General features: G+C 38.7%; 1 protein-coding gene across 1 annotated transcript; it reads right to left on the minus strand.

The window, feature by feature from the left end:
* Nucleotides 1-719: 719 nt before the first annotated feature.
* LOC149300237 (2-phosphoxylose phosphatase 1-like) lies at nucleotides 720-12,975 on the minus strand. Its single transcript, XM_089485455.1, has 6 exons — nucleotides 12,897-12,975; nucleotides 4,318-4,374; nucleotides 3,471-3,641; nucleotides 2,817-2,943; nucleotides 2,542-2,684; nucleotides 720-1,651 (listed from the first exon to the last, which is right to left on the minus strand). The coding sequence occupies exons 1-6, from the start codon at nucleotides 12,973-12,975 to the stop codon at nucleotides 720-722; spliced, it is 1,509 nt and encodes a 502-aa protein (XP_089341581.1).
* Between the last annotated feature and the right edge of the window lie 280 nt (nucleotides 12,976-13,255).

The following is a 13,255-nucleotide window of genomic DNA, read 5'->3' on the forward strand; positions in this document are numbered from 1 at the left end:
AGGGTCTGATCAGCCCTTCATGCAGAAGAAACTTCCCCAATGATGGCCATTCATAATATATAATTATATTGGCGATCTGAAAATACAACTTTCCTGGAAACCCTAGCTTTAGTAAAGTTCCCCCCCTCCCCTTGTATAGGATCAGGTTTCTGAATATTGTACTCCCAGACTGCCCCTTGCCATGAGACATGGTGCCTCCATCAAACATACTAATTTTTTAAGGTTTTTTAATAAAAAATATAGCTGACATAAGTTTTGTTTTGTTGTCGTTGGTTGGAAACCAAACCCCCTAAAACAACATGTACCATATTTGAACTGCGTTCCAAGCGAGCAGCCGGTGGATAAGACAAAACTGAAAACAGGTGTGATGTATTAATACACAGCCTCACCACAATGTTTTGGGTTTGTTTGTTTTTTTGGGGTAAAAATATATAGTATTTACAATCTTTACACCTATTGTCATCAATTGATTTTTATTATTACCATCTCTTTAAGCAACACTATGTTGTCAACATTACACCGAAACTACACGGCAGTCACATTGCCAACGTGGCAGCCTAGTTGAGCTTTGTGCGGTCAACACAGTATTGCTGTATAACCCGGTTAGGCTTGGTATTGGCGCAATCGCATTTTTTTTTGCATTACAGAATCTATTAAATTATCCTCTGTTATGATAAATACCGCATTATTAATTTGCTGTTGTTCCCTACCAATTGAATTTAAAATAACCTTTGACGACATGCGTCGTAATAGCCTGTGCTATTTAAAGCAACAAACATTCCTTTTTGTACAAAGCTGACAAATTTGTCAAGGGGACACAGAGGCTGGTTTGAACGCCTTTCTTGACTTCTGCAAAAAGATGTCTGAAAAGTGACATCCTCCCCGTTATAAAGAATTCTGATATAATGCTCCTTCTTTTTCTCTGGGTTACTCCATAGTTCAAAGACCAACCTAGCAGCAAATCGGGGGAACCTGGCTTCGGTGAGGCCAATGGAGCTGAGGACGGGTGACAGCGTCACATCATGGGCGGAATATAAGGCAAACAACTCTTCTTTTTTACCGTTGGCAATACGGAGCATTCTGTTAACAGTCTGGTTTAAAAGGGGGTGAGTCGCCAGCATCGAATACCTGGAATAGATTTGTTTTTTGTGACGTTCTTTTTCATCTTCTATCTGATGCGACTTGATAACTTTAAAGTGTTCTAGGTCAATGCATCCATCCTTAGTACATGGAAAGCTAACATTGTGACAAAAATGACATAATAAGGAGTCAATGGGGTTAGACGCTCTTAACTGCCGGGTGGGTACACCCACTACCTTTGCCATACTTATATACGTCTTCTCCAGGTTGATGTTTTTCACCCGGAGGCTGTATTGACGGCGCTGCTCCTCCTCCAGGAAGTGGTTCCTCATCGGGCAGTCACAGTTGCCAGAGCAAAATATGGTGCTCCACTGATGTTTTATGTTTATCTTCTTCCAGTCAAAGTCAGGCAAAAAGCCATAGAGCAGGGCCAGCCCGCTTTGTAATGTTCGACTTTTTCCAGTGGATTCAAAATAGAGCTGCTTTGCAGTCCAGTCCTTTGTCAGCAGTTTGTGCTTCTTTAAGTAGACTTCCCTTAATAGCTGACCGTTCCTTAGTTGCTGTACAACACCTACAACAAAAGTGTATTTTTTTTTTTAATTCATACCCAAACTATCTCCTTAAGATAATTTAAGTGGATATAAAATTTTGTTCTATAGAAGTCTGAAATTTGTTTTTAATACAAAAACCACTATACTACAAATAAAAGAAATCTTCCTATAGTTTTAGACATACACATAAAAGTTGACGGCCCATCTAGTCTTCCCTTTTTTTTCCTGATGTATAGATTTGGACCTTGTTCAGTCCTTGGTCTTGGCCATATGCCTACCCAAGCATCCATTATTTTTCTGTGAAACTGCTACCTAACAGTAGGTTATTTACATTGTATCACATGTAGGGAAGCATTTAGTTGTAGAACATGTGATCCAAGATCTGGTTAAACTGGTTTATCTAGCTCTAAAAATATCAGAGGCTTAATTTTTTCTAGACTTTAATGTCATCATTATTATATTACATAAAGGTAAGATGGAAAAAAAAAAAACACACCAAGTTGCATTTTAACTTCTATACCTTACTGGAAGCCAGATTATGCCCAAGGCAAGCTAGGTGCTTGGGGGTTGTCTACACATTTTAATGGATGTTTTGGAGCCATTGCTACTGTATGTGTAAGGAGCAAGGTTGGATTACCTAAACAGGTTCCGTGTGTCTGTGATCCACTGATGGTGTGGGCCACATACATTGAAAGGTCTGGCCATAGAATACAGCCCAACAGCCAAAGCTTAAAGTCTTGGGTCTTGTGCATCAGAGATGCATTGCCCCATTTGTAAAGTGATTGGGATGGGCAAACTACACAAACTACCTTGTGTAGAACACCATTGTTAATCTGGTTCTGCTGGACGCTGGTACACAGTGTGAATGTCTGTCTTAATAGTCTTGATGATAGGCTTGATGAGTTTGTACCTGTTTGTGTGAGTTCTCCCATCTCACAATATGAATGGCTTGGGAAACGAGACAGGCTGCTTAGGATTGCATCCATTTGTGCTTCATTTGAGCCTTTTGTCATGTGGGTAATAAAATCTGTTAAATATTGGTGAGATGGCTTCCTGTATCAAGATAAAGTACATTAATCAAGACAAGAAGGCAATGATTAGGAGATTTTAAATACATCTTTGGTTAATAATCCCAAAGGGTTTTCCCCCTAGAATTACTGACCTAGCATTGGACCATATTTTTACCTGTTTGAGTCCAGCACACAATCAATGTCGGGTCTCTTTGTTTTTGGGATTGCATACAAAGGATATCGGTCTCCATGCCGGATCAGCACTTGGACGGACAGCAATTTCAAGTTGTGAGGAGCATGACCTGTACGTAGAAGAAAATGCATTTATAAAAATGTTTTTCTGGCAATCTAGAATGATGCTAATGCAAAAGACCAAAGGATATACTGAACTTCTCAGATCTGTAGAGAATCCTCCACCAAGCTAGAATAACTAAGACAATAATAGTAATCAAATATATTTTATACAGACTAAACTGTCACTAGCAAGACTCCACACATAAGTAGCGTACACACATTTCCTTTTGGGCTTTAAAAATGAAGGAAGCTAAAGATTCCATTGTGTGCATGGGTTCTTAGCAGATTTACAAAATGAGGCTCCAGTAGAAGCAGTCAGTAGTCAATCAATGGGGGTTGACCCATAACAACTTTCAAGTATGTGAGCAGAACCCCCATAGACATCAGTAGGCCTAAACCTGCATATGTGTGTAGGCAGAGTACTTACTATAATTGAATCATGAAGAGGTAAACAAGACTTATGTGCGCTTGAGGCTGGAGATGCCCGTAGATTTTAGCAATCATGTTTGCTTTCTATATTCATGGGGTACCATACCTTCCATGCTTCTTTCTTTTATACCAGGAATATTACAGTAGAGCGTTGCTTCATAGAGTGGATCTATTGCAGGGGGTTCTGTAAGTGGATCAGGCATTATCCTTTTCCGATTTTTAGCATTTAGATCATCTACTTTGCCCATGGCATTCGCAATCAAGTGCACCGGAAACTCTAAAGCAAAAATAAAAGTAAAGACAAAGAACCGTTAACATGTTTTATTTTCTATCTGCGTGAAACACAATTTTTTTTTCTCCAGAACCGTTTAGGCTGTCATACATATTTAAATTTGATAAGTGCTGTTCCTAAATGCTTTACATGAATCATACAGGGATGCAGGGACATGTCAATCATCATTCAATTTTCTGAGATTTAATGAAACCTTTAAATAAAATAACATCCCTAAAAACTGAAGCAAAACCTGATTTATTTATATCCCAAAGGTTCAATTAGATTGCTCATTTTTTTAGTATACACTACAATTCTCTAACCTCAAGGAGCCTACTCTACATCATTGCCTACAACTTAATATGTAAGGAAAGATCTTGCGGTACAGGACAAACTTGGGATCTGAATAAGTAAAGGGAAGAAATACACAATTACTATAATTAAAACATACAGATGAGGCACATTTTTAGAAGCGCTATGTCATACCGCTAGTCTGGAATGTAACATTTTAAAGCCACAAAATGACCCTTTTTACAGTTTTTCATATATATTTTTATTAGAAGATTTAACCCTGTAGGAGTTAGAGTAATGGACAAGACATAGCAAAGCACTGCTCGTCTCTTTGGCACCCAATAGGTTAATGTAGGGCTTCATACAGCATCACGCTAAGGTTTAGTTTTACCTGCATGTATGTGCGTTTCTGTCTTTAGTTGCATGCTTACAGGCAACCATCTGGAGACTGAAGGAAAAGAAGAGAAGTTAACCGGTGCCATAGCCTGCACCAAGCACAGTTACAGGCATACCAATAAAAAGATGTGAAACGTGTCAAAGTCAAAACTCGAGACTCTCACTGTAGCGAAGTCTATCAAGACACCATATGTTCTTGGTTGAGAAAGTCTCATACCCTTTTAAACACATAAAAGTCAAGGTTTGCAACGATTTCCTAAATGTCAGAATTTAAAGTATCCTTCATATTTACTGATTTCACAGACTTGATGGTGACTATACTATGTTTTTATATTACAGGCAATGAGAGGATATTTACGGTAAGGGTATTGAGAGCCTGAAATACCTGATAAAAAGTCATTCTGTACGCTCTGTAGAATGACCTCCTCAAGGTCAGCAATGGTCACGCAAAAAAAAAATGAACTTATTGTTCCATTCTAAATACTTGTCTATTACATTATTAAATATTAAGCAACAAACAAAAGCTAAAAGGTAAGCAGGGCCCTGCATACAATCTAGAAAAATCGAACATTAATATGTTGTTACCATAAAATACTTCTTATATGTTGTTTTTATTTAACAAACTAGAATGAGAAATACATGATTTCTGTAAGGGGATCTACACCTTTAAAATATGAATGTATACTTACATTAGTTTTAATGTTCATTTTGTTAGAACCAGGGTTTTGTGTTCCAGCATGTAATTTAATACATAATCATATAAACACATTCCTCTTTCTTTTCATACTTTGCCTAAAGTCTTAGATAACTTACAACAGGGCTTGGAAATGCGTCACTAAAGTTTATCAGCCAGCTGCAAAATTAAGTTGTCCGAAGGATAATGTTACTAGTATACCAGAGGTTATAAATAGTGAAAGAAATTATTTAAACAGGATAGAAGAGACTTCCAACTTGTCCCCTACTATACATTCACACAGACATATATATACACACACCGTATTGGCTCAGATATAGGCCGCACCCGAATATAGGCCGCACCCTAAAAGTTAGGTGCTTTTTCAAAGAAATTTTTTTTTTACTAAAAAAAAAAAAAAACACAAAAAACCACTTAGTGGAACAGATATGCTGCCACTCTGCCCCGCGAGATATGCTGCCACTCTGCCCTGCGAGATATGCTGCCACTCTGCCCTCCCCAGATATGCTGCCACTCTGCCCCCCGAGATATGTTGCCACTCTATCCCCCCCTGAGATATGCACTCTGCCCCCGAGATGTGCCCCCCCCGAGATATGCTGCCACTCTATCCCCCCCTGAGATATGCTGCCACTCTGCCCCCAAGAGGCCCCCCTCCTAGACTTACCGGTGCAGACTCCCCGGGGTCTTGCAGGGCCGCCGGGGGGACAGCTACGCAGTACGCGTATTTAACTTCCGGTGCTGGCACTTCCGCCGTGGGAAGATTGTTAGCGTACATCGCGCAGACGTTTACCGGCAGCGGCGATGCAAGCGTCAACAACCTCTCGCTGCTGGCACGTCTGCACGATGTGCTTTAACAATGTCCCTTGCCGAGACTCCCCCCCGTGGGAATTCCCGGCAAGGGAGATTGTTAAAGCACATAGTGCAGATGTGCCGGCAGCGGGGGCTGTTTACGCTCATCGCCGCTGCTGGTGAACGTCTGCGCGATGCGCTTAAACAACCTCCCGTGCCGGCACTCCCCCCATTGAAAGTGCTGGCAGGGGAGGCTGTCTGAGCGTATCAGAGAGTAGGATACGGGTCCCCTGCACTGCTGCGGGAGATCTGTATCCTAACCCTGCTGCCTGCCCGGCGCCCGGAATTGCATGTCCCGGGCGTCGGGCGCTAGACCCCGAATATAGGCCGCACCCCCACTTTAAAGACTTAAAGTGGGGGGAAAAAGTGCGGCCTATATTCGAGCCAATACGGTGTATATATATATATATATATATATATATATATATATATATATACACACACACACACACAACACACACACACTATATACAGTATACACACACACATCATAAATACTGCACGTAAGACAAATATGGAACCATTACAATTTCATAACTGCTCTGTTTTATAATACATCATAGGTAAAGTCAGATTTATGGATAATATTGCCATTTGGATTTAGTCTGTTTGTATTATGTCTGTGATATTCGGTACCTTCAGTATGCAAAGTAGGTGGAACACAGAAACCACCTAAAAGTGTTGCTTATTCTTTTAGTACACAGTAATACGTCCACATTTTGGATTTCAGTGGACTGAGTGGCTTTTAATTAATTCAATCCACCGAACAAATACTAATAATTTAAACAAATTATATTTGCTTCTGAATACAATTTAGGATATTCCCACTGTTATAAAAAATTAAAAACAAAAGGATTTGTCGACGTGCTAGTAAATACTAAAACTTACGATACTGACACTACTTGGAAAAAACAGGCACAAAATCCATGAAAATAAATAACCACATCTTTACTGTTAAAAATGAACCCTATCGTAGTCTAGCATGTATTTAAGAAATCATTCCTAATCTACTTTTTTCATATGAGAAACATGTTAGGACAGAATTACAGGTAAAACGCCGTAGTACAGACATTTAAAGAATGATTGATAAGTACCGATAATCAGGAGAACCGGGAGCATGATTCCGAGGCAAAGCTGGAGCCTTTCAGTAGCCGCTGACCATGGGAATGGCAAAGCTTTCTTCCAGCACACTGCATATTTTTAGTCCTTGGCACAACGCCTCTTTAAGACGTGGTACCCTTCTAGGACAGACCTCCTTTCAGAGCCACACACCTAACAGTTTTTTCCACTTCCTTGTTAGTGCAAATAGACAGCCATGGACCACAAGAAGAACAAAGGAGCTCTTTTCTCTCACAGCCAAGACATATCTTTAACTGTTTTATGTAGTCTGTTAGCTAATACGTTTCATATTATGCCCCTTCTTCGTTTATCATGTTGAAATGTGTCAGTAAAAGAATACCTAGAACGTCTAGGTTTATAATCACATAATAAATAACAAAAATAAATGGGAGAGTAACAGTAGAACATGAGTAGGGAAGGAATGAGGGTATTATAAAGGGAAGTATCACAAAATGGCGTTTCTTAACCTTTTTTTCCCCAAGTGTATGGAATAAATAACCTCACATTAAATGTTTGTTTACCGTACTCTGTTTCCTACCAATTACCATAATATTGAGACATTAAAAGACTAGGAGTCCGGGCCCTTGGCCTGGCTTGTTGGAAGGAATGTATGGGCATGAGATGACTTAAACCCCTTCTAGATGTAATGTAAGGAAGTTTTAGATTAAAACCCCTTTTAGATGTAATGTAAAGAAGTTTACTGAGAGGGTCGTAACTAAGCTAACAGTCTCCCAGCATAAGTAGTAGAGGCTAAACAGTAAGGGAATTTAATCATAGATGGGACAAGCATATGTCTATCCTGAATCTAAGGTGAGTCCAAGGTCTGATTAAGGTCTGGGTCTTTACATCGGGAAAAATGGGCAGAATAGAACTGCTGTTAAATTCAAAATTTCTGTCTTTGGTTCCTCACTTGCGTCCAGAGGACTCTTCATATTTGGTGGAAGAACTCATCTAAGATTGTATCATCCCACAGAGAAACTCTGTTAGATTTTTGCTAGTCCTTTGCCTTGGACAAGGAAGGAAAGTTTTGCTTAAAACACTAGCCAGTGACTGGCCCACCACAGCATATGGAGAGCTAATTTGATCTACACCTGTATTCATGTTTTAAAGAAAATGTCAACACAATTACTGATCTCTATAAAAAGAAAAAAACTTCCCTTTGTCCAATTTTGTTTAGCACATTAAAAAGTCTCTGATTCTGACAGATGGCATAGTTATGCCAGGTAATGTACTCAGAGGCACAATACATATATGGATTTATTTTCTTTTCATAAGACATTATACAAATAATGGGCAGGTAAATAATAGTTGCAATTCAGCATATAAGAACGTACAGAAATGTGCTAATGTGCACTGGATGTTTGTTCTTTAAAGATATTGTTTATGGACAATGGGTGTACTGGTTGACAATAGTGCTTAAAATAATGTATTTTTATTAATGTATTATGTCTTAGGCCTAACACAGGGCAGAAACTGAGCTGTGCCAGGAGTGTGATAGCTAGGCACAATCTTCTATCAAATGGCCGGTGGGAGATCTCATTTGTAACCGTCCCATTAATCAGTAGGACACCAAGATGCCTAATTGGCCAACGTGGTGATCTGCTTTCGTTGCAATTGGCCCTGCATAATGTATAGATAGTGATCTAGTTAGGTACTACACAGGGCTAGGTCACTGGACCTTACCCTCCATACCCACTGTACAGGGCTACGGAATATGATGGCACTATATAAAACAATAAAAAAATAATAATAATTCATGGTTGGATGGAAATCACATGTGCAAGATCTGAAACTACCCTTCCCTTTTCACCGATCACACATAAAAGTCAAAAAAATAAAAAATAAAGATCAGGTTAGATTAAATTTGAAGAAATGTCAAAGCTTTAACTACATTTATTAGAAGACAATGATACCCCCTCCTTTTTCATACAATTGTAACTATATCCTTAGCTGTTGATGACGGGGTCTCCTGTTCTTGAGAACAGATTGGGATATGTACCAAAGGCTTCATCTCATGCCTGCATTTTGTTTATTTCCTGCTGAAATGTACATGGATTAAACTAAGGGCTGTGGGTCATGTCTCATGTCACACTTCAGTGTCCTGATATCTACGCAAACACATATCTCTCTCCCGGCGTGTATATTTTCTGATCATTGTCAATATGTCTTCTTACATTGTGATGTTGTATAAAGCACAGTGGGAGTCTGGGTTAGAAAGAAAGGATACCTGGAGAGGCTTGCTATTAAATCTAGCCTTCAGAAATCCAATTACAGCACAAAGAGAATATAACGGATGAATTGCAGAACACACAGTCCACTAGTTTGGTAACGTTAATACACTCAAATTAAAATTCATATACACGTTAATGCATAGGATATCCAAGCTTTTCCTTTGAATGACTATTCAAATGCATGAAGGGATTGAGCCTCTCTCCTGTCCTCCAGCTCTTTGGCTTGCAGGAGATAAGCAAGCTCAAACTGTGTTATTCCCACCAAGAGAGTTCCAAAGGGTCCAAAGAGAGTTCCAAAGGGTCCAAAGAGACCTCCATGCAGAAAGCAATCCTTTTAATTTTATTGGGTGTTCATTCCTGCCGCCAATTAGCTAAAGTGGCACAAAACTCATACGTTAGCTTCTTGTAAATGTAAGTGACTTTAATATACATTGTTTGTCAGGGATGCTGCATTAGACATTAAATTGTCCCTTTAAGATGAGGTTACTGCAGTTGAAACACTTGCCAAGTACATGATAATTATGTTTCCTAAGTAACTGGTGATGTGTGAATTTATGTCTCAGTGGATTTCCTATAAATGTTCACGGTCTGAGTGAATCTGCTGTTGTGGTTCCACAGATACTATTAGGGCAAGAAGTGAATCAATATTTCTACTGTTTTCTACCGATTCCATAATTTATTCTTATTATCTCACCAGGAGAAGTGTATTTGTGTTAACAGAAGTGTTTTTTTTTTTTACTCTATCTTCTAGTTTTGAGACACAGGTAGACTTCATTATGGGCATCATCAGTGATGGAAACATGTATACATCAATACCATCAATCCATCCCTAACATATTAGACAATATGACAATTCTTTCTCTACCTTTGTAAACAACCATGTCAGTCATTTTTACCCATAGTGCACCTGTTACGCGCGCACCCCCTACCCCTTCACAGCCAATATCAGCCTATGGAGGCTGGAAGAGGTTCATTCCCTGTTCTTTTACAAGCATTTCTCAGCAAACAACTGCTAAGATTTCTACTGAAGAATAAACCAGAAAGCATCCAAGAACTATAGAATGCCTCCCACTCTCATTGCTGATTTCTAATCTGGAATTCATGCACTACTCACACACTGCATTTATCGTTGGATTACTGGTTTAGTAAAATTATTAGCATGAACTGCTCCGGGGGGGGGGGGGGGCACCCAGATTTCCTATTCTGTGCACACATTACTCTGCTAATCAGCCACAGGAACACTTGTTAGAATACAGATTACGGTTCAAACTCTGCCAACAAAAGAGAAAAGGATAAATTATGTAGGAAGGTGCTACATGCACAGATTTGGTCAAGTGGTAAAAAAGTGTTCTTGCATGCAGGTCTGGATAAATCGCAGGAGCCAGGCAGCAATGACGCCAATATTTTTATATCTGGCTCTAGTTTTTTTCCAGTCCTGACTGTTTATGTGTAATCCTTACATTTCACATACAGAAAGGAAGTCTCCCTCTTACACTTAGCTAAATGAAGGCTATTGTTAGCCATGTCTCATACATGGCTAGCCCTGCCTCCATAGCCACTCTCTAGGTAGCCCTGGAAAGCTCCTGTGTGTATATATGTATATATATGTATGTGTGTATATATATATATATATATATATATATATATATATATATATATATATCACTATATCCTTTGAATATTGTATACCAAATATAAAGGACTGTAGTTCTCCTGCTAGGAGTAGGGCTGCAACATCTATATGGTGTAATGGCTTTTTCGATGTAACCAGAGGTGGAATTAATGACAAATAAACATAGGTCGCTCCATTTTTAACTGCTATCTCTGGATAATACTCTTCTTACTTCTGGGAAAGATAATAAACATGCAAGCTTTATCACACATTCCCTGGGAATACATGTGTTTTACAAGTGCCATTCGGCAAATTACTTGAAGCCGCAACAACAATTGGCTATGACTTCACATTATTCTTGAAAGTGCATTTTGTTAGTAGAATTCTACCGTAAGATGAAACTGAGCACTTCGAAATTGTTTTGCACCCATTAAGAACAGTGCCTGATAGCTTAAAAAAATAACATATTGCTATACAAATATTTAGCTTTTGATTAACCTAAAAGATAACGTCATTTATTTTTTATATCTAAAACAAACTGACTGGAGTTAACATGGATATGGGACTTTTCCAAATTCTACATTACAATGTTCGGTTCACTAAATTATCCCATGTAATGGTGTTTACAGATAAAAATACGCATTCTAATATTAGAAGCACATCTTACACGAATAACATGATAACAATAACGCCCGTGGTCTGTGTGAATATTATTCCCCGTTAGAGTTATCTGCACCTTTTTTTAAATTACGAATGCTCTTTGGCGGCAGTTCCAGGAAACCTTGTAACATTTGGTCAAGAGAAAGGAAGTCAATTTAGAACAAATGATAATCTGTCGCCCATTGCCACAGATCTCCTCTGTGCCATGTAAAACAGTCCCTTGAACAAAGTCTACAAAGCAATTATACAGAGGGGAGGGGATTAAGTAATTTTTAATACATGATTTACAAAGTGAAACATTGTTTAGTTTTTAAAGATAGTAGGAAAACACATGTAGGGATGCTTTTTCCACAACTATTCTATTTGGAAAAGAAACATAGGTTTTGAGATTTTATTGTGGATTATGGAGAGGGAATAAAACCACTTTTTACTCTTTTGCGTAATCTTACAGTATACAACACAGAAAAAAATGAAACTTCTTACCTACCATAAGTCAGAAGATGCATGACCATGCTGCACATATACAGACATACATAGAAATTCTGCTTCAAAACACTTTGATTTTGGAAATTCTCCTTTAGATATGCTTACCCTATATACCGTACATAAATTTATGTATGTTCTGTCTGCAAGACAAGTAATTCTACAAATCCACCCTGGTGACACCAATATCAGTTATCCAGGCCATTCTAAAACATTTGCATCCTACAGTCACACAGTATAACACAGATCTTTAATGAACAGAAAAGTTCAGCATCAAGATCAGCAAACAGGAAGATAATTTTTCCAGAACCCAAAAACACAAAATTATAAGGTTCTATATACTAAATACACAAATGCAATTATATATATATATATAAACAAGCAATATATATATATACATATTATACCCATCTAATAGGTATACCCATCTCAGGTATCTGAGCTTCCTTTTCTCTGAATCTGCATATCAGAGTATTCTTCTAATTAAGTAATCTCTCCTATTTTTTATGTTGCTGATCCTAAAAGAAAAACTGTCATCGCAGTTCCAGTTCCATAACTACTAAAGAGCTGTTTGCTAACCCTGCAAATATTAACAGGACAGTAGCTGTCCTTTGGCCCCTCTGAGCAGTTGTCATAGTCCAGGGGAGGTCTGTGCAGCTCCCAGACACTCCTTTTGCTTCCTCCCTTGTATTCTGTCCATGTTAGATCCCAGCCCCCGGCTGTGAAGGCCACAGAGGTCTGTGGTAGTAGCCTTGAAGCACACAAGTGGAAGCCTGCAACAGGCCTTGCCATGTTTAAAGAGCACTATGGGGATGGCACAGTTAAAACGCAACTAGGACTATAAAGGTTCTGCATACATCTACTTAGAAACGTAACAACGTTCCTTTAGCAGGAAGGGTAAGTAAGGACATTGTAGTTATACTTACAGAATTGGAGACTTAGGCTTAAAAAAGCCAGAAGCGCAGCCAAGGCCAACAGTAAAAGAAATCTGTTTCGGAGAAGCATTCTTCAATTCCTTCTACTTTCTCGTCATGATGTCATATTCATATCTCCACGTTCCTATTAAATCAACACATAAAACAAATATTTCACAAAAGATGGACCAACAAGTACAGCTTCATTTGAAATGTGTGTTTATTTAGAGCTACACCTCCTTCCCAGAGCATACCGAGCGAATGAACCCACGGAACACGGTTATCTATATTAAGTACATTTCAGATGAGGGGTAGTATCGTATTTTTAAGAGATGAAGAGGTGTTATGACAGTTGTGAAAAAATTTGAAAT

Source organism: Sceloporus occidentalis, unplaced genomic scaffold (assembly GCF_023333645.1).
Source record: "Sceloporus occidentalis isolate IW3139 unplaced genomic scaffold, rSceOcc1.0.p SCAF_25, whole genome shotgun sequence".
Lineage (NCBI taxonomy): Eukaryota > Metazoa > Chordata > Lepidosauria > Squamata > Phrynosomatidae > Sceloporus > Sceloporus occidentalis.

Bases quoted from the DNA above. Each gene is read 5' to 3' on its own strand.
- LOC149300237 (XM_089485455.1), bottom strand. From the start codon at position 12,975: ATGCTTCTCCGAAACAGATTTCTTTTACTGTTGGCCTTGGCTGCGCTT. The intron at 4,375-12,896 runs GTAAGTATAACT...CTTTTCCTTCAG, and splicing joins AAGCCTAAGTCTCCAATTCT to TCTCCAGATGGTTGCCTGTA. The intron at 2,685-2,816 runs GTAAAAATATGG...ATCTTGATACAG, and splicing joins TGTGTGCTGGACTCAAACAG to GAAGCCATCTCACCAATATT.